The sequence below is a fragment of the Zonotrichia leucophrys genome, chromosome 11 (genome assembly GCF_028769735.1).
Source record: "Zonotrichia leucophrys gambelii isolate GWCS_2022_RI chromosome 11, RI_Zleu_2.0, whole genome shotgun sequence".
NCBI lineage: Eukaryota > Metazoa > Chordata > Aves > Passeriformes > Passerellidae > Zonotrichia > Zonotrichia leucophrys.
In genome coordinates, this window is record NC_088181.1 from 8865265 (window position 1) to 8886913 (window position 21649).

At 46.6% G+C, this 21649-nt stretch overlaps 1 protein-coding gene across 1 annotated transcript in view; it reads right to left on the reverse strand.

Annotated features, from left to right (window-relative positions):
• The window catches only part of NECAB2 (N-terminal EF-hand calcium binding protein 2), a 69651-nt gene that overhangs the window by 18539 nt on the left and 29463 nt on the right, over window positions 1-21649 (reverse strand). The window contains exon 3 of the mRNA XM_064723161.1: window positions 14633-14741. Coding sequence (XP_064579231.1) covers window positions 14633-14741 — 109 coding nt within the window. The remainder of the gene's footprint in view (window positions 1-14632; window positions 14742-21649) is intronic.

Consider the following 21649-nt stretch of genomic DNA (forward strand, 5'->3'; position numbering starts at 1 on the left):
CATTTATATCCTGGGAAGTTATTTCTTTACCTAAACTCATCCCTGCTCTGTCTAACCTGCATAAGTGGATTGGGGCTTTCCCTGCCAGCATCCTCCTGCCCTGACACCCAGATCAAGGCAAGCACAAATGCCTGGAGCCCAGGAGGTGCTGCCTGGGCCAATCCCTGTTTCCTGCTGAAAAAGGAGGTGGTGGTGCTGAAGCACAGCCTCTTTGGGAAGTGCTGCCTGCCATGGGGAGAAGATGTCACCTCTTGTCTCAGCCCCTCGTGGTCAGGACACTCCTGCAGGGCTGGTGGCACAAGCTGCAGCTGCCCCTCTCTGCAAAATGTGCTCCTGCACTAATTTATCTTCATCTCTTGGATACTTATCTTCCTCAAACCCTGGAATTATTTCCCTGAATCCTACAAAACTCCCTGGCGAGCTGTGGGCACAGCTTCCCTGGTGTTCTCGTGGGCAGATCCACTGAACCCACAGATCCAGAGCACTGAGCACCAGAGCCACTCCTGACCCCAGGGGCTCTGGCACTGCCCAGCCCTTGGCAGCAGGTGATTCCAACACGGAGCTGCAGCAGCAGAGGAGCTCAGGGGAGCCCCAGCAGGTGCATTTCCAGCCCTGACACAACCCTGCCTGGTTGTTCCCCAAAGCTCTCTCCAGCACACAGCCTGGGAAGTCAAATGTTCTTTGCAGACACATGAAAAGTAATTTTGACAGCAACACGACCCACAAAGTGTTTCAATAATATTTTCCAGAAGACAGTTATTGTTTATAAACACCAACTGACGTGGTTGTGGGTTTGCAGCTAGGGCATGTTACTGAGAAAAAAAAAATCTGTTATTGTATCCCATGTGATTCTGCATTGTAATAATTGATCTGCTGCTGCCAAAATTGGTCTTTTATTTCCTCACATCTTGCCATTGTACGATTTAACTTAATTGTGCTTGAATGTTAATGCAGCTGAGAAGTTGCTTTTAATTTTAAGCCATCTTGCCTTCAGAATAAGGCTAATGAAAGAAATTACTGAAGTCACAAGCTGACTTAATAAAAAAATATGATAATGTTCAGATGAAAAACTGTAAGGAGAAATCAGTGGGTACTTGAGCAGGCTGTTTCCATCCCCCAGGAGTCTGCCTGCTGGGAACATTGCTGACACAGAGCCACGTCCCCACTGCTCTTACAGGAGGGCTCTGGCTCAGCTTGGGAGCTGCACAGCAAAAGCCACCACAAAACAATTTATAGGCTGATCTGGGTGTGTAATATGCAGCCACAAAACAATTTACAGGCTCATCTGGTGGTTTCATACTGTACTAAATAAGCCCCACCTGGGTTATGCCAGTAGGGATTTTTATTCTGCAAATATTCAGAGGATCTGGGGGTCAGGCTGGCAGCTCCTGATGAGCTCCCTTGTCATTCCTAACCCTCCATCCCAGAGCTTCCCTTCAGAGTACATTTTTGGAGCAATCAGGTATCACAAATCCCTAAAGAAGAAAAACATTTATGTGAGCATTAGTTACCAATTTCTTTTTCACATACCAAATATTTAACACTCCTGTACACAACAATAAGCTAAAAAGAAAAATCATGACAAGTTGTTCTCGTGTTTTCAGGAAAATAATTTTAAAAGTCTTTCAAGTACCAGAACACTTGGCTGTGAATTAGCTTTCAATTTTTATTACATTAATATGACTAATTCAAGAGCTTATTGAAGCCATAACCCAACTAACTAAGAAGAGTATAATGAAGTTTAAGTAGAAATGAAGGAATAATTAAAGATTTCTGTGTCATACAATTTTTTCTGCATAGTAGGGCCCACATATATCTGATCTTGTTCCAAAACAAAAGTCTTTCTTCCAAAGGAGAAAAAAAAATTAAGAAAATCCAAGTCTTTTTGAAAATCCAGGCCTTCTCTCTGTTTTCCAGCCAATGAGGCTGCAGCATGGAGCAGCACAAACCTGCATCCCCAGCCCTGCAGGAGTATGCACTCTCTGAGGTGAGTTCAAGGCAAAGATGTACTTTGGAGATCCTCCTTCTGCATTTGGCACATGATTGCTCCAACAGGAGCAGGAGACAAACACAAGAGCTCAGACTTCAACCCAGATCAGCTTCTGGAAAGGCAGAGACCAAGCCATGAACTGCTGTGGCCACAAAAAAGGACAACTTATTACCACCATTCCCCCCTTTTTAAAGACCCTGGGATCATTTGACCAGAGAAACAATTGGCAATAGGGAAATAGTTTTCTCTCCTTGTTCACATCCAACTATTTCCAAGAAAAGGAAAAGACCTCTAAGTGTGATGCTCCTCCTGTGTGTGTGGGAGTTTAAAGAGCAAAGGAGGAGTTCAAAGAGCAATGACCATGCTGTGAGAGCATCCCCTCAGTGGGCTTAATTAACTTGTCCAGTAATTACTGATGCATGACTTGTGCAGCAAGAGGCTGCCCAGAGAAATGGCTGTGCCTCCTGCATGCTCCAGAAAGAAAAACATTTCTCCCCACAAAGCCCCACCCAGCACTGAACTGTGTTTTGATGAGCACCTGAGCTAATGAGGCTCCCTGGGAAGTCACATCTCTCTTGCCATGTCCCTGACTGGGGATTGTCCATGGACAGGGCTTTTATCAGAGCTGTCCTGCACTGACCCTGCTGCTTCTCCATCAGCTCATGAGCTTCCTTATTTCTGTGGATGCCTTTCTTGGAACATGCTGCCATCCTTGGGACTTCATCCCAGGAAGAAGGCACCATCAGACAGAGGAGCTGTTGCATCTCTCCCTCCCAGCATCTCCCTGCCTCCCTCAGGCAAGGCTGGCCTCTGACTTGCTCTCCTTAACATATTTTTCCAGACTTCAGCTGAAGAGAGGAGAGAACAAGTTATCTCAGAATGAAAGAGATAATGTGGAGGAGAGGAGCATGAAATTTCCTTCCTGGGCTTCAGCTCAGCCACAGGAAAGGTGTCCCAGGCACTCCCAAAGGGCAGTACAATCAGAAACATAACGGGGATTCAGAAGTTGCAAATACATCAAAGTCTCATCCTCACGTTTCTCATGCAAATATCTGCCTGGATGTGCTGCTCAGTGTCCCATCAGCTTCAGCTGAAGATAATAACCCTTTTCCTTGGGCAGATGAAAGGTTTGCATCAGCAGCCACACGGCTTAGTCACTTCACCAGCACAGAAAATGGAAGGGCTTTTTTCCTGAAATCACATTCTACTTTTATTTCCATCTTTTATTCACAGCTTTGGGTTTGCTACAAGGCTTCAAACGAGCACGGAAACAAATTATCCTCTAGCATTAACCACCTGCAGAACTCATTTTCATTTAGGAAAGACTAAAAAACAACAAGTGCAGCTGGAATGTATTATTATGTCTGATGATAAGGCTTCCAGCCCCATCAGCAGCAGCTCTGTGTTATCTCAACACCTCAGAAGTGGCAAATATGCATCCAGATGCCTACTAAGGGGTCACAGATGGTCACTTCTGATCATTAGTTTCTGAGCTCAATAAAACATGTTTTACACAAACCCCACAGTGAGAGAAATTATTCCAGACAGAGCAAGAGAAATACCAGATACTGGATGCCAGTCAGGAGCTGAATAATTCTAAAGAATTAAATAACTTTCCAAGCCCATCATTTTATCTACTGGTGAATTCTGGTAAATCCTTCCCAAGACCTACCCAAATACCTTCCTTATACCCACCTGATTGCTGAAGAAAAAAACCCAAACCAATTTTATGGTATTACTTATAAAAGGACTTTCAAAATCTGGTGTGCCACATGCAAAGGAACAGCAGAAACCATATGCCAAAGCTGTCCAGAATCAGAGGGACATCCAGCCACCTGCAGCTTCAAATGACACAGGCAAAGAAGGATTCAGAACATAAATCAGGTTTGGGCTTCATTTCTTTAGCTGTGGCAAGCTGGCAATCAGGGTTCTGTGCCCACCTGGCTTTACTTTAGGGATGGTCTTCATTTGCTGCCAGATGTTTCTTGCATGACATAAATCTGTGGTGTGCTTCACAGGAATAACTCTAAGGTGGTGCACCACATACTGGTGCAGGCACAATTGCCCTGCTCCCTATCCAGTGCAACAATAAAGACATTGAGCCTGAAATAACCCAGCAGGAATTTGCTTTTCCCAGTGGGGCAGAGAGCACCACAAAGGGGGAGCCATGAGGAATGAGCTGACACAGGGTTCATCATCCCCTCAGACAGAGGTTTCTCCCAAAATCCAAATTATATGAAAGAGGAAAGGTTTTGCAGAGTGCACATGGATCAGCACCTAACTGGGACGCAGCCAGTACTGCAGCACGATGATTTAGATTAAAACACCCGTGGAGAGCAGCTCCATGGGGGCTCCTGAAGGGGAGGAAAATGCTGCCTTCTCCTAAGCAAAACCAATAACTTTATCCTTCCCTTGGCATGTGCTCCATCACTGAGCACCTGGAGAGCACAGTAAGGGCCTCTGAAAGCCCAGCAACAAAACATGATTTTCTCCAAAGCCCTGGTAACATAGAGGGGAAAAAAATAGGGACAAAGAATTGCCCAGAAATAGAGAAACAAAAGGAGGATTTTGTATTGTTTTCCCATATTAATTTTGTATTACAGTCTCATCACCTGTGGAGCAGGGTTGGGGTTTATAACACATTTTGTGTGCTTTGAGAGATGGTCTCTCTCCTCCTACCTGCTATCAACAGGATTTTCACTCACCAGCTGGGCTGAAGTCCAGTGCCCCCCAAGGATGCTCTGCTCACCTAACCTGGGGTTTGGCTTCTTCCTGCTCCTTGCACACCTTTCCTTGGCACTTAGGCAGATGATGACCAAGATGGGGCAGTTTTGCCCCTTTCACACCCCATGCCAGCTGTGGCTCTGCTCAGCAGGATGGAGGGTGAGCAGCCCTGGGGCTGCACTGCACTCCTGCACCAGGCCCCTGCACAGCCATGTTTCAGTGTTTAATATTCTTTAACAGAAACATTTTCACACGGTTTTCTCTGCAGCCCCTTGCCTTTTTAAGCCATCTGAGTACTCATTAGCTGAGCTGCTGCCCAGATCCAGTTTCCAAAGCACACACCCACGTTCACTGGCAATGCTGGTGCCCAGAGCTGTGAGCTCTGCTCTGTGTGCTTCCCTCTGGAGCACCAGGGCAGCAGAGCCCTCATTAAAAGCCACTAATCTGGAAAACACTGATTTTCCAAGGTAAACTGAGCTGACCTTCTCTGCAAACAAGCACAGCAAATCTGGTAGGCTCAGGATAAAACACATTCCTTTACTCATCCTGTTCAAGGCTGCTCCCTGCCTGTACGACGAGACCCTGTGAAGCTGCACACTCACACCCTTGCACACCACTCACACTCACAGTTTTGCACACTACTCACACCCTTGCACACTACTCACACTCACTTGCACACTACTCACACCCACTCACACCTTTGCACACTGACTCACACTCACACCCTTGCACACTACTCACACTCACAATAAAGTCCTGCCCCTCCCTACCCATGGGTTGGCCACCACAGCCCTCTGCAGCTCCACTGTGGGCAAGGGAGGGTTTCCCCCTTCCACACCCAGCTGGGGCCAGCCAGGATCTGTGTGTTGAGAGCAAAGTTTGGTGGAGCTGTTTCTGCACAAGGAAGACAATTTTGGGTGATTAAGGCACAAAATCCCAGAATCCCAGAATAATGAGGTTGGAAGAGACCTCTGAGCTCATCGAGTCCAGACTGTGCCCTAACACCTCACCTAGACCATAACACCAAGTGCCATGGCCAGTCTTTTTTTAAAACACATCCAGAGATGGTGATTCTACCACCTCCCTGGGAAGAGCATTCCAGTACTTTATTATTTTTTGGGTGAAAAATTTTATCCTAATATCCAACCTATACTTTCCCTGACATAGCTTGAGACTGTGCCCTCTGGTTCTGTCAGAGACCAACCCCACCTGTCTGCAACCTCCCTTCAGGGAGTTGTAGAGAGCACTCAGGGCACCTCTGAGCCTCCTCTTCTCCAGGCTAAACAACCCCAGCTCCTTCCAACATTCCTCATAGAGCTTGTGTTCCCAGCCCCTCTCCAGCCTTGGCAATGTCCTCTTGGATCATTCCTTGTAAAACCATTTCGTGGTTTATTGTCACAGATGGCCAGAACCTCTAACCACTCACTCACAAAAGAAGAATCTCTTGAAAAGCTCACAAAAACTCTGAACAAGATGATTACACAAAAAAGTCTCCTGCTAACAGCACAGTTAATATCCTGAAAAACATATCAATGCAGCACACTGATTCACTAATCTTAATCCAACAGTTTCTAAGCATAGTCACCACCTTAAGTAAAACAGACATTTAGTACAGTATGAAACATTTTCAAGTCTCTGTATGTGCCAAATTCCTAATAAATTACATCAAAACCCTCCTTTTTTTTTATTTTTAATGGATGACTTTTTCTTGAAAAATATCACTCTGCCCACAAGTGCATCAAAGGAAAGAGAAGGCAGGTTTAATTACAGCCTACAAGTAACCTAGCTGCTAGGAGGGACGGCACTTCCAAATGTATTAAATTGATGATTACTGTGTTGATTCTATTCATCACCCGGCAGGGCCAGGCAAAACTGGGACTGTATTCCTTGGAGGGATGGGCTGGACACCTCATGGGCAGCACAGAGGCAGCACAGGCAACTTCTTTGCTCTCAGGGTCCCCACTTTGGAAACACAGCATGGTTTTCTGTGAAGTTATCATGATGCTGCATTGAGATAGCTGATTATTTAATTCTGACATTTTGGTCCCATGCAGTGTTTTCAGCAGCACAGCCTGCTTGTAAACCCCGCTCTTCATCTCCCCAAGGCCTTTCAGGAGCAGTAAATACAGCAGTTAGCGGCACATCCATTTTGCTGTCAGGCTCAGACAGAGTTTTTAGATGCCAGCTGTTCGCGGTGCGCTTGGACTGCTGTGAATGTAAACTCTGTCACAGGGATAGCTGCTGTAACTATTTAGAGTTTGTGCGAAATGGATTCCCTATCTGCAGAAAAATATAAAATAAGTAACAGGAAGGAAAAGAACGGTTTCAGCCTGTGATGCTCATTCACAAAATCGTGACGCGGGGTTTCTATGTGGTGCAATGTTTCTGAGCGGAGCGCTCAGAAAAGTGCTTTAAAACCCACAGAAACACAAATTTGTCTGGAAAAGCTCCCACCCCCTGCTCCGCCACCCGGGGAGCGCCTTTTCCACCTGGCCGGGCAAAAGACAGAACAAGCGTGTCCGAGAGCGGTCAGAGTGCAGGCTGCGGCCCCGCGCACCGGGAGCGATCTCAGGGAGCGGTCACCGGGATGGATCACTGGGAGAGATCACCAGGAGGGAGCACCGGGAGCGGTCACCGGGAGCGACCCTCGGCAGCGATTCCCCATAATGATCACCAGGAGCGATCCCCGATAGTGATCCCCGACAGCGCTCCCCGGCGCGATCACCAGGAGCGATTCCCGATAGTGATCCCCGGCAGCGATCCCCGGGAGCGATCCCCGATAGTGATCACCGGCAGCGCTCCCCGGTGCCATCACCAGGAGCGATTCCCGATAGTGATCACCAGGAGCGATTCCCGATAGTGATCCCCGGCAGCGCTCCCCGGTGCGATCCGTCGCAGCGATCCTGCCCATCCGCGGCCGGGCCCTGCGGCTCCTCCCGGGCCCTCAGCCGGGCTGCCGGGCAGGGCTGGGGGCTCGGGCCACCCCCCGAATGCCACCGCAGGGCCCTGGGGACACTGGGCTGTGTCACCCCCCCGAGCAGGACAGCAGAGATGGGCAGAGAGCGCGGGGTGAGCCGGTTACAGCGGCGGAAAGGCTGAGAGGGATCGCAACACGGACTGGAAATCGCTGCCGGGTTCGGAGAGGTTCCGAGCCCCTGAGTGACCCCCAAGAGCCATTTCCAGCAGCCCGAGTGACCCCCTGTGACCCCGTCCTGCCCACCCCGGCAGCCAAGCCAAGGGGGCTGCGACATCTCGGGGACACGGTAATGGCACAAACACCTCCGGCTTGCAGCCCAGCTACGCTCCAGCTGCTGTTACACAAGTGCCCTCCACTTGTTGGCCCTCTCCTTTACAGCAAAAGAAGTCATACATCCACCTTTTTAAGCTTTCATTATTTCTTTCAGCTCAGTTTTGAAAGCAGACCACTAAAACAAATGAATATTCTTTATGGAGGAAAAAGATCTCTTATGTTTTTATGTACAAACTGTCAATGCTACAAAACAGTCAGAAATGGCCTTTTTTTGATGAGTGAATATTTAACATTTTGCCTATTTCCACTTGATAAGAAAGCCTGGGCTAATCCAATTCCTACTTGTAATCTCTGTAATATTGGACTGCAAAGGAGAGAGGGATTGTTCAGAGCTCAGCTGAATGGGTTGCTAATTGCCAGAAGGAAATAACAAGATATTGAGCGCATGAGGTAAAAGTAAATCAGCCTTCTCCTCCTTCTAGATTTTGTAGGTATCTTGTTTATGACCAAAGTTGTATGGAGGAGAAGAAGAAATTAGAGCAGCAAATGTGCAGGTTTGGGTATGTAACACACAACTGGCAGGGAACAAGTAAAAGAATAGTAAAGCAAGAAATCCCTGGACCCTCTTGCTGTATTTTCCCCAATGTCTTTGTTTCTCATGAATGCTCTTCTTCCACCATTGAAAAATTATCTAAAAACCTCCTCCCAAATCCAGTCCCCAGGCAGAGAGCTTGCTCAGCCCACCAAAGAGCAGCTGGACATGTCTGCTGCTGGATGCTGGTGCCCTAAGCACATTTACCCAGAAAAACCCCAATTAATTTGCACAATTGGAGCTGCAGGGAAAGTCTACAATCTCCTTGAATGCCCCAGACATGACTCAAACACAAGTGGCTGGTTAGAATTAACATCTTGGTCACTTTTATGGTTTTAATGCAAGATCTTGGTGTCTTTCCATTCCCTAGAATGGAAAACCATTGATGCAGATGCACAATCCACAAAATAAGGTGCCGAGCTCCTTTTCCATCTAGAAAGGTCCCTGGTGTGACAGTTCCTCGCTCCATTTGCACAGATAAACCCTGCCAGCCCTCTCACTCTGCAGTAAGCACCAGCCTGCTGCTCCCAGAGCCAATCTGCCTCAGCACAAGACAGCCTCTCCCCAGGGACTGGCAGGGAAAACACCTGGGAAATTGCATTAGAAATAGAAAAAATGGCCTCAAATGTCAGTTCAAACAAGATTCCGTGCAGTTTTTCAGCTTTGTGCTTCTTGCAGTGACCTTCCCACTGGGTGATTTGTTTTTAAAGCCCCTTTTCTTTGGTGAGCCTGAGATGTTCTGTGTCTCCATCAGCACACAGATGCTGAGCACCAGCCTTGGCACCAAGTACTTCTTCACTTACATGAAAAATAGAGCACTGTATAGTTTAAATTACATGTTTAGAGAAGAATAAGCTAGAACTCAAAAACATCTTCCACATAAACAAAATCCACCAAGTGCCCATGCTCTTGAGAGCCAGAAATTAGAGCAAGACATGTAATTTTTGTGCAATCATTTTGTCCTTTTCAGAAGAGACAAGAACTATCTCTTGAATCAGTTAATCAAAATCTTGGCTGATTAAACCAGCCATAGTTTATTTCCCAGGGAGTTAATTGAGAACATTCCATATTCAGAAATGAAGCTGGTTTCAATGGGCACAGGCATCTCTGTAGTGCAGGCTTCAGACAAACACAGCATTCCACTGAATCAGGTTTGCAATGCAAATAGTCAAGATTAGGGAGAGGGAGAAAAAAAAAAGCCAGGAAAAATATAATCACAATCATCATTGTTCTTGCTCAAGAAGTAGAAGCACTTTCTGTTCAAATTTAGGAGGACTGGACTGCAGAAACCCAGAGAAAAGCACAGAGAGCAGAGCAGTGCTCCTGAAGTCTCCCTGCACAATCCAAAAAATGGATTTTCTCAGAGGGAGATGTCTCACAGCAAAGGACACCAGCCCTGGGGTGGGTGGTGGGAAGGGAAAGCGCCTCCCATAGTGCCTGGAGGGACAGTGGCAGCCAAACAAAGCAGGAACAACAGACCTTGTCCACCAGAGGGAAATAAGGGCTGGAGCAGCAGGACAGCAGGTGGCTGGGCAGGAGGGACTGAAGGTGTGTGGGTCTGGAGCAGGGCTGTGCTGGAAGGGAGGTGTTGAGAAACTCATCTCACCTCTGGGTATGGATGCACTCAGAGAGCCAGAATCAGTCTGTGGAAAGTGTAAGACCCATTTTGGGAGCTTCTGCCCCCACAGCTGGTGATGCCAGTGAAAGCAGGGGCAGTCCAAAGCTCCCTCCCTGTCCTCCTGGCACTGTGGGTCCCTCCCAGTGCTGGAGCTGGCTGCAGAGCTGGAGGCAGCACAGCTGTGTTGGCACAGTGCTCCTGGGCCTGACACGCTCTGCTCCACTGTGGGACTGATTAGTGCAGGCAGAGGAGCTCATCAGGATCATTACCTGCTTCTGGGGGTCCTGCACCTGTCCCCCAGCTCTGAGCAGGCTGGTACCTACCCTGACCACACCCTGTACTGTGTTGGTGAGTTTTACAGCTGCTGCTTTGGTGCCAGTGCCCCCCAGCACAATCACTGCTTCCCACTGGATCTTTTGGATGGGTGGCAAAAAATGTAGCACTCACATGGGCAAAATCGCTGCACCCTGAAGTGACCCCAAATTACTGATCTATAACACAGCCCCCTGTGACCCCAAATTACTGAGATTTATAACACAGCTCCCTGTGCTCCCCGGGCAGCTGAGGGGTCAGAGCAGGATCCTCAGAAGGATGCTGCTCAGCATCAGTTCTCCCCTCCATCCCCTCAAACCCCTCTGGAGCACAGCCTGCCCCAGTCAGAGCCCCAGGGATGGGAGGTGGCACTGCCAGGGGCAGGACAGGCTGCAGAGCTCAGTTCTCCATTTGTCACAATTCTCTGGCAGCGGTGACAGTCTGGGGAAGCTGCAAAGGCTTCTGAGAAGCTGCTGTTAATTATCCAACATGCACACTCCAGCCTCTTCTAGTGTTTGCCACTGGAGAGAAGAGCTCATTTAGGCTGGGGAGAGGGGGAGAACAAAGCCATTAAAAGAGTAGCTGTAAGCCTAGCAAAGAGATAACAAATGACAGAGCAGCAGAATGCTGATGCCATGTCCTTGTCTCCTTGTGAATGGACCTGTACAGCTCATCTGAGCAGTCCTGCTCCAGTGAGCAGATCCCTCCCCAAAGGATTGTCCTCTCCAGCTATGAAAAATGAATGAAGCAGAAAAGGAATTTTTAAAATCCTCTGCAAGGGCTGCCCTTGTTTGGTCAACAGCCATGTCTGACATCCCAGTGCTTCCCAAGAGTTCAGAGGGGCTTCCTCCATCCAAGGGGATGCAGAGGGGGAGTTGGTACCAGCCCAGGGAGCTGGCAGGACATGGGAGCTGTGAGCCAGACAAAGCTTTGTCCAGTATCACAGAAATACCCTTAAAGGGTTTCAGCTGTTCATTTGTGACCCTAAAACTTGTTTGATCTCATTCCTGCAAAGACTTTTTCCTTTTAAAATTGATACATCTTGTTAGAAAAAGTAAGCAAGTGTGTAGACAACTCTGCAAATATAAGTGAATTTCCCAGGTAACCATTAACTGAATTTCCCAGGTAACCATTAATCCAATGTTTTCTAAAGCCCATTTCTACCACTAAGCAAAAAGTATGTATTTAGTTATGTGTGTCCATATATGGCACATTATTTGTGCTGTTCCAGTAGCTTTGGTATTAATTGTAACATATCATTATCTCTTCAGTAATCTTCAGGCAGCTCCCCAAGGAGCACTGCTGAAACCTCCTGAAATAACAGCTAAAACCAGTGGTGAAAAACCACTCAGAAATGTTTTGTTCTTGTCCCCAGCTGTAGCTGGGAAGGGAGAAGGAGAGCAGATAGTGTGAGCAACAGAGAGAAAAATGCTACTTTTTTGTTGTTTATGAATATAATTTTGCCTAAAAATGCCAAGAGGAACACGGGACACCTTTTGCACCTTCCTGCTGCCAGATGAGTGATTTGGTGACTGTGGGACCCACAGCACAGTTCTTCATGGAGATATCTGGTATAGAACCTGGGCTGGGTGTTTGCAGCCCATGCCCAGCACCCCTCACCATTAATGCCCCAGAGACACCTCCCAGGCAGCCAAGAAGAATGGAAGCAGCTCATTAGTGCTGCTGGGTTATTCTGGAATCTCCCTTTCAGTTCAGCATCCTGCTGAGAGCACCTTGCTGTCATTGGGAGCTCTGGGACAGAAGCTCAGACTCCTCCAGCCACAGCCCCTCAGACCCAGAGCAGCACAGCTCCTCCTGCATCCTCAGCCCCCCTCATCCTCCCTCTCCTCTGCACAGATTTCCTCTTTTCCACTGTCTGCCCAGCTAATCCCAGTCAAGAAACTGGTGCAGACATTCATTTCATCCACTCCAGTAAGGCAGCTCTCTGATGCTAAAAATACCCCAGGAAATTGAATCAACATTTTGTAATTGGCTGGTAGCAGCAATTACTAATAATCAGCAGGAACATAATCTTCTTCATTTTCTCCTCTTGCTGTAATGTAATCTCAATAGCAAACTTTGCTTTGCACACTAAACAAACACAATGGCCTATATTAAAAAAATGGGGAGATAAAGCAGAGTTTCAAAAAACTTAAAAATAAGTAAATTTCTATAAAATAGCAAAAAACTGTGATTCAATGGCCTATATTAAAAAAATGGGGACATAAAGCAGAGTTTCAGAAAACTTAAAAATAAATAATCTTCTATCAAATAGTAAAAAATTGTGATTCACACAGCCTTTGGGAAAGATCAAATTAATATTGTTTCTACCTTCCCCTGTGTGATGGAAAAAGGAAAGCTCCACTCCTCTCCTCTCACTCAGGGGCAGCATCCCCTGCCAGGCTCCCACAGAACCCATTCCAACCCATTCCCTGTGAGGTACCCAGGGCACAGCAAGGGGAGAGCACACAGGACTTGGACTTGAAGGACTGTACTGGATGCAAGACTGCATCAAGCAAATTACCCAGTTCAAACAACTCCAGTTGTGCAGGAGGAAGCCTGGCTCTGAATAGGTCTTCTGAAGAATAAGGCAGCTCTTGCAGATTACAAACAAGGAATATTTTCCTTGCCAAGCTAGATAAATTTTCTGTAGATGTCTGTGCTTTGTAAATCAATAGACAAGTGCCAGTTTCATGCCAGGGTTTGGCTTGGGAGCGTGAGCAGCTCGTTGCTTTTCCTCCCAGCCAAGCAGAGCAGATGCTCTGCTGCTCTCTGCACGTTCCAGTCCCTAACAGGTATTGATGCCTCCATCAGCCAGCCTGGCCAAGGACAATCCCTGCTGGACTCTGGGAGCTCTTGTCACACTTGGGAGCTCCTCACCAAGGCTCCTTGCCAGCAGCACTGCTCAGAGCATTTACAAATGGCACATTTTCTCTCTGTCCAGTTTAGATCTCATCCTTTACTAAGGCTCAGAGAAGCTGCAAATTCCCTACAATCCCCAAGCAAAAATGGGCTGCAATCAAATTTCCCATTTCAAGGAGACCAGGAGAAACTTCCCCACACTCACCCCAAGTGTCCTGGATTGCACATGAACCATCTGCACCCTTCCAAAGGCCAGGTGGGCACTGATAGGCTCAGGCAATGCCAGAAATTATTTCAGAATAGGGGCAGGTGAGCACCCAAGAGTCCATTGGGAGCCCATCTGGGAGCATCACCTGGAGCTGGATAAACAGACCCACAAAGCAGGAGGCAGCAGCTGTGGGAGAAGAGCCTTTAGAAAAGATGGATCATTCCCAGAGAGTTAAAGTAATAAGATCACTAATAAGATCACTAAACTTAGTAATAAGAGTAATAAGATCACTAAACTTTCTTTGGTGCAGGGAAAGGTAAATACCAGGCTGGTCTTTGCTATTTTCGACCTTGGAAAACTTTGGAAAGTGCACACATTGAAAAGACATGATTTTGAGAAACCTCACATTTACTTTGCTCTTGGAAATTCTTCAGCAGTGCCTGTACTGTGTTGATGAGTTTCACAGCTGCTGCTTTGGTGCCAGTGCCCTCCAGCACAATCACTGCTTTCCACTGGATCTTTTAGATGGGTGGCAGAAAATGCAGCACTCACATGGGCAAAGCTCCATCTCCCTGCTGCCAGAAGGATTTATAATCAACCAGATTATTATTTTTCAATCGCTTGCTCACCTTGGAGATAAAGGGGTTTGTTTCTGTAAGTGCTAGAACAATCACAGCTTTCCTGGGCATTTTTGGGATTGGAAGTGAAGTAGGAATGGTCTAGGTGCAGAGACACCACAAAGAGACAGGACAGATGTGCTTAGAGAGATTCACACTGCTGCCTTTTACAGCACAGCAAAGCTTTTAGATAAAGAGAAAAAGTGAAGAGGTATTTAAATGCCCACATTAAACTAAGCATCGTTTCAGATGCTGTAAAGGCCAGAAAATGGCCTGAAAAACCACCAGGACAAAAGAAATCAAGATGGCTGTCAGGATAAGACACAAACCAAGCAGAAATGGAAATTTTACAGAGTTTTGCAAAGCAAGCTGCACTCCTGCAGCCTGTGCAGAGCTGCTGCACACCCTGATGTGATCCAAACACTGTGAAATGGAAGGGTGTCAGCACCCTGGGCTTACTTGGTGTTGTCTGAGTCAATGGTGTGAAAGAGCTTCTCAAGTTCCTCCTCGTTGAGGTTCCCATCAGAAAAGAAGGCCTGGAACTCCTCCAGGGACAGCTTCCCATCGTCTGCAAACAGCAACACAGCACCATTAGGGACAGCAAAGGGAGGGGCAGGGCTGAGAATCAAGAGTTATTTACAGGTTTAAAGCTTCACACCAAAATGATCTCCAATACCTCTGCAGAACTGTCCCCCAGCCAAAGCAGAGCTCAGAGGCCTCAGGGTGGGATCTGCAGCTCTGGCTGGCCCAGAGCAGAGGAAGATGATGGACCAGAGTAGATGGAGATGCTCCTGGGAATGGATGCAGTGGCCATTGGCAACTGATTGGGCTCTTAAGTCAAAGCATGGCTCAAACCCAAAGAGGAAAGACTGGTGAGCTTCATCCTAACACTTAATTACATTTAAAAAATTATGGAGTGTTTTGTCTACCCTATGTTCAAATAATGCAGGATGCTCATTAAGGGACATTTACCAGACAGGAAAAGACCCTGGGCTGGAATTACAACAGAATTACAGCATTATCTCTTGCCATCTCTGCATCCTCTCCAGCACAGTCCATGTCCCTGCTCTGGGCAGAAATGTTAAATGGAAGCGATTTCACTGATGTGGAAATCTGGCCACAGACTTTCTCTGTTATTTCATATATTGGTCCAAGTGTTCATTGAATACTGGGGCCACTATGGACTCCTTAAATGACCAAGGGGAAAAAGAAATTATCAAATTCATGTACAAGGGGCTGAAAGAAGGACTCTCACAAGTTGGACTGATAAGGTGACAATGGATTACAGTTAGCTGATAAATCTGGGGCCTTGCTCTGTGCTCTGTGGACAGGAACCCAGAAAGCTGCTCCTGTGACAAAGCTCCTGTGAAGCTCAGCAATAAAGCAACAGGAGAGACAAAAGAAACTCTAAAGAAACTATAATTTATCATTTCGTGTCCAAGCTGCTGACACCACACTCTGGTGTGCAGCAGTGCTTGGGGGGAATAACTACCCCAAGTCAAGTATTATTTAAGATCTTTCCATTCATACCCACAGAAGAGTCACAGGCTGGAAATGCTGCCTACTTTGTGGTAGGAGAATGTATCATTTATTATTTAATCAAATCAATAATAAACCCTGCTGTTTCTTTTTCAGGAAATGATGCTAGAGGAAAAAAATTATCCAACTCCTCACATACACATCAATATTTCTTCCCTAAAGTAAGGCTGCTGCTCCTAAAACATACCTGTACTGCCAAATGCTAACCCAGTTTCCCTTGCCTGGCACAGACAAATTTAGAGCAGTGATAAACTGAGTCTCAGATGCCCATTTAATTGGCAATTATGGAAGGAACACAGCAGGAGAGCAGTCTGCAGCAGCACTGGGTGAGGAGGGCACCATTTCCAGAGCACCACAATGGCTGCAGGCAGGGTCCAGCTGCCTTTATTGTTTTCCCCATTCCCTCCCCAAAATGTGACCTTTTTGCAGCAGGCAGGGTGCAGATCTGCAATGCACAGCTCAGGGAGTGGTCCTAAATCTGCTTTATTTTGATTTTGAGAACACTAAAGCACCGGCACTTCAGCAAGAGCCTGTTGCTTGAGCATCCCCCAGTGTCACCTGGAGGGTCACCCTGTGCTGCCACCCTGTCCTGGAGGAGACAAAAAGGCTTTGTCCAGGCAGGAGCCCCATCCCCAGCTCCCATCTCCACCCTGCACCCCTGCACAAGGAGCTTTTCCCCCTCAGTGCTCCCATTTGTGCAGGATCCTGGCTAAGATCCAGGTTTGGCTTCTTCTGATCCTCCCTGGCGATGAATGCACATCTTCAAGCACCAGGATCAAAAGGATGACAGCTTTGCAATCCCACAAGGGCTAAGCAATTCTTTATATATAGAACACTTTATTGTAAACCATAAATCAGTGCTTGTTCACCTTCAAACTGTCCTTCCACACATGGGGCAGCAGAAATAAATTCCCAGGAAAGTCACATAAACCAACTTCCTGGGAAAGAGAAACTGTAAAGTAGAGTGGATTTTTTTTTTTCAGGAGAGTTCTTTGATCTGAATTTACAGTTTGCTTAACTCTGAAAAACACAAAGGTGTTGCTAAGTTTAAGGCAAAAAATCCACACCCTTTATCTAGTTTATATCCTATAACTTCTGTCTTGCATTTTACTCTTGCTTGATTTGTTTTGCTCTGGGGTTTTGATATAATTTATTTTTTTTTAGTAAAGTGCTCCAGGATGCATTTTTGCTGCAGCCTCTGAAATATCTGTGTTTGAAATCTGTGCCAAAACACTGCTCTGACTCCTATCTCAGAGTGTCCAGAGAGAACAGGTAGACAGATACCAACTACCATGACAGGTCAGAGCACTGGAAACCAACCTGCCCTGAGTTTTTGTTGGCATTTAACAGCCTGAAGTAATAAACCAGAATGATGTAAGGATCTATAGGAAGAAGGAGGTGACAGTGAGTTTTATTAAATTTTTAATGTCTGGAGACCCCACAGCACTGCTTGAAGAAAAGCATTCTGACCCCGCAGAATTTGAATAAAAGTACCAATTTTATTTGCAAGCAGTGCTCAGGACTTTCATCTCCCCCTCAGCCACCAGCACCAAGAACCAGTCAGCTCAAAGCTGATGGTTATTTAATATAAACTGGAATCCTTGTCTGCAAGCACACAAAGCAAAAACCTTTCTGAGTGAGGAGATAATCCTTGAGCTGCATATCTATAATTGTGGAGCAGCCTGAGAGCCTGGGTTTCTGGAGCCCAGCAGGCAAAGATGCCTCCAGGGAACCTCAGGGTGATAAGAGGCAGCAGCAGAGAGGGGCTGGGATCTGCCAGCTCAGATTAAACTGTTAAAAAGCCCCTGGTGAGGAGGATTGGCCACAATGGCAGCAGCACCAGGTCCCCTGGCAGCAGCTGCTGTGATAAGGGAGAGCTGATGGGGCAGGAGGAGCCTTATCAGGACAGGCCCAGCTTCTCCTGCAGCACAAGAGTCTGCACACAGCAGGGAATGGAACAGACTTCCAGAAAGCAGCTCTTTGCAGAAAACTGCTGGGTTCAAGAGGTGCAAATTCTCCACAGGGACAGGCAGAGCCTCAGTTGGTTCAGGCTCACCCACACCCTTCCTTGGAGAGCTGCTCTGGGATCTTTCAGCCCTTGGGAGCTGCTCCTGACAGGAAGCATAAGGGGAAAAATTAGATTCTTTACCATATCTTACTAAACCAAATAAAGTTTCCATCATTTTTAAGATCTAGATCTCTCAAAGAGAGAAAAAAAATCACAAAAGAAAACGTCACAATTACTTGTGTAGATCTAGGTCATCTCAAAGAGATCTAGATCATATAGATCTTAAAATCTAGATCTACACAAGTATTTGTGACTTTTTTATCTGGACTGCCATACTAAAGGCAGACAACCTGTTTCCAGTGACTCCCTCCCTCCCCTCTACACCCAGCACTTGAGGGTAACACCCAGCTGGCAGCAAGGACAAGTGCCACTAACTAGAAATTGCCTCCCTCACACTGATGGGCTGAGAAAAGAGATCATCAGGCCACAGCTATCCTGCCATCACTTCTTCCTGAGACTGCAATCTTCATTTTCCCCTAGCTTTTCAAAATAATTCAATCACAGGCAAAGACCAAAGCAAATTACCAGCCCAACAGAGTTATCAAAGTTAGAACTGACTGAAGAGGGAAGGACATGGGAGAGAGCTTCAGAAAGCCCCAACTGGGATGTTATTATATCTCCATTTGCCATCATGAAAATGTGAGGAGTCCAGAAGTGGCTTTTATACCTTCTAACTCACACAATCAAGCTGTTCTCACTCGCTAACACAGCCCAGGGAAAAATCAAACTGAGATCATAAATCGTCCAAAGTATAGGAAATCTGGTGGCTGAGTTTCTGGAAATCCACTCAGTGGTACAAATGGCTTAAAGCAGCTACAAAATAAGGTCATTGTTCTGAGCCTGAGCTTGCTAAATATGTTTTCAATTACATGAGTCTGAGACTGCTCATATATTTTCCAGGTATATTATGAATATATTTTTCAGCTATTATTACGACTGTTCTTCATTATTTACTTTTATTGCTCTGTGAGCTCTAAAATGCTCTAAGCTCCACTTACTTGCAAGCGCCCAACAGCTATGGGTAAGCAAATTGGATTTTAGTAGGGCCTGTGAATAAAAATGAGAACTATTTTTCCTTATTTCCTGGGGGTATGCATGTGCAGATACATGAGCCAGCAAGAACAGGAATTGGCTTCCACCCTGGATCTTCCATCCAGCCCCCTCAGAAGCCAGGAGGAGAGACTTCATTCATTTAAAAAAGGGGAATGTGAGCTTGAGCTTTCCATCCTGGGCTCTTGGGGAAAATGACCTCCAGCCCCACAGGTCTGATCTGAACCTTTCCACTGGGCACAGAAGGGCTGTGCATCACCCAGCCCGCGCCAAAAATCATCTGCAGCTCCTCATCACTGACCCAGGCAAAAGAACCAAATCCACCCACCTCAGCTGCAGCCTCCCAGTGCTGTGCTGGGGCAGTGGCCCTCAGCTGGGAGCAGGGCTGGTGATTCACCCCAGAGCTGGTGATTCACCCCCAGATTGCCCCGGTGAGGCTGCAGAGCCAGCACAGCCCACGTTTGGGTGGCTCTGCACAAGAACAGGGCCATGGGCACTGGAGCACAGCCCCTGCCAATGCCTTTGCTAATGAGATGTAGCACACATCATTACAAGGAAATTACTACAATTACAGTAATTTTCTAGTGAAAGAAATTTACGGAACAGCTCCATAATTTTGAAACTTAACTAATGCCCAGCACAGCTGTTTGCACAAGGGTCAGTGCCACACCAAGCAGATAACCTGAGAGAGATGTTGGTGTTTCCAATGTAGTGAACAATCTCTGTCTGAAACACTCCTGTGCATTCCTAACGCAGCTGGGAATGATGGAGGGTCCGGCTGGGCAATGCTGGCACAGGAATGCAAAGGCTGGCACAGAAGAAGACAATTTAACATACAAAGCCAGGGATTGAACTTCAGGATCTGGGGTTCAATTCATTGAAAAACATGTGATAAATGCTTTTCTGTGTGCTGGGCATGATCCCCTCCTTTGCCTCCTTGCCATGAGCACAGTTTTGGGGTGGTGTTTTCCATGTGACCCAGGACAGCTCCTGTGGCAGTGCCCCCATTTGGGGCAGCCTGGGCACATTCACCAAAGCTCACTGCCACTGCCCCAGCAGCTCCACCTCAGCGTCCCCTCTGTGCCAACAGCTCATGGAAACCTCTGGGGGTTTTATCTTCCCAGAACATCTTTCCTTCCTGGGCCTGGATGAGGCCTTGGGGGAACATCAGGTGCACAAAGCAAATGAAAGAAATCCCTTAAGGAGACAGGTCCCCTCCCCAGTCATTCATCCCAGGAATGAAGATCATCTCTTCTTTGGGAATTTGGCTAATCTTTGTCTTCATCAAACACAATATTTAGCCAATTTTGCACTTCTCCTTTCTTCTCTGCAGCATAGGATGAAGTTTTGTGGTAAAAGTGAAATTGGGACATACCCAAAATCTGGGAATAGCACTTGATAGAAGGACCGAGAATCCTTTTTTGTGACTGGATTAGCCTTTGCATTTCCATTAAAATAGGGGGAAAGTGACTTTCATTTCAAAATTACCACCTCAGTCAGTATAAGACATTGAGGAATGACTTAAAACCTGGTTCTTGTCTAGGGTGATGGGTAATGCTGCATGCACCAAGCAGACAATGCCTGGGAATCTTCCCTGTAGGACCTGGACTGGAGAAAAATGGCATTTCCATTGTAGTCAGAAACTGCACCTCATTCCCATCAGAAATTGCCTGGGCATTAAGCAGTGTCCATTAGCATGCCAGAATTTTCCCCAAGCTGCTCAGCTTTTATCATGAAATCAAGCCTTTTGTCATCCTAGAGTTAGAAGTAATTTTGAAATTATTTTTAATGGCAGCTATAGATAGTTATCAAATGTAAGCTGTAGGTAGGGAGGCAGGCAGGACTGATCTAACACATTTTCTCTCACTATCTTTTGTGAAGATTCTACTTATTTCCCACATAATTCTCAGCCTGCTGTAATGACCTGATTTAAATATGTGTGTGTGAGGGGGGTGGTGGTTTCTGTGCTCACCCATTATATTGGACTTTTGATCACAGGTATCTAGGAATGCCTTCCACAGAAATTCCAGGTTGTTTATAAATTAAGTGCTGGAATTAGACTTCCCCAGGGTGTAAATAGCCTGGCTAGGTTCAATGTAATTGCTGCTTAATAGAGGTTATAGCAAAAATCACCCAAACATTTAGAAGAGGATTCAGACAGAAATGCCTGTAGCCCACAGAGCTTTCTCCAGCCACCATTTTCCTCCTGAAAACAGGAGATAACGTGCTTCAGTTTTCCTTTCACTATCCAGGTTATTTTCTCTCAGTTTAAATAGAAAAGCAATGTCAAGAGCTGATTTCAGTGCATTTGTTTCACACCTGTAGCAGCACAAGGGAAGCAGAGTCAGCCCCTCCTTGTGCTCTGTACAATTGCTGGGAGCTGCAGGGCACTGAGCCCTGTGTGGGACCCTGTGTGCATGAACATTGGTCTGGCTTGGGGCAGAACAGGGGGAGACACTCAGGCCAGGAAAGCAGAGCTTGCAGGGAGCAACCACCTGGCAGAGAACTCATCAGAGAACTCATTTTGAGAGGCAACAGGTGAATTCTCCATGGGTGCCTTGGGCTCCAGCCTGGGCAGCCAAGAGGGGCTGGAGGGGAGGCTGGGGGATGGCTGTGCACCAGGGTCAGGGTCATAGCACAAAGCAGACCTCTGGGCACTGGACCATAAATAAACAGTATTAGACAAATAAATAAATAAATAAATAATGGAGTGTCCTGATTTTTGTTAGGATAGAATTTATTTTCTTCCTAGAGGCTGGTACAGTGCTGTGCTTTGGATTTAGTATGAGAATAATGCTGATAACACACTGCTTGCTGTT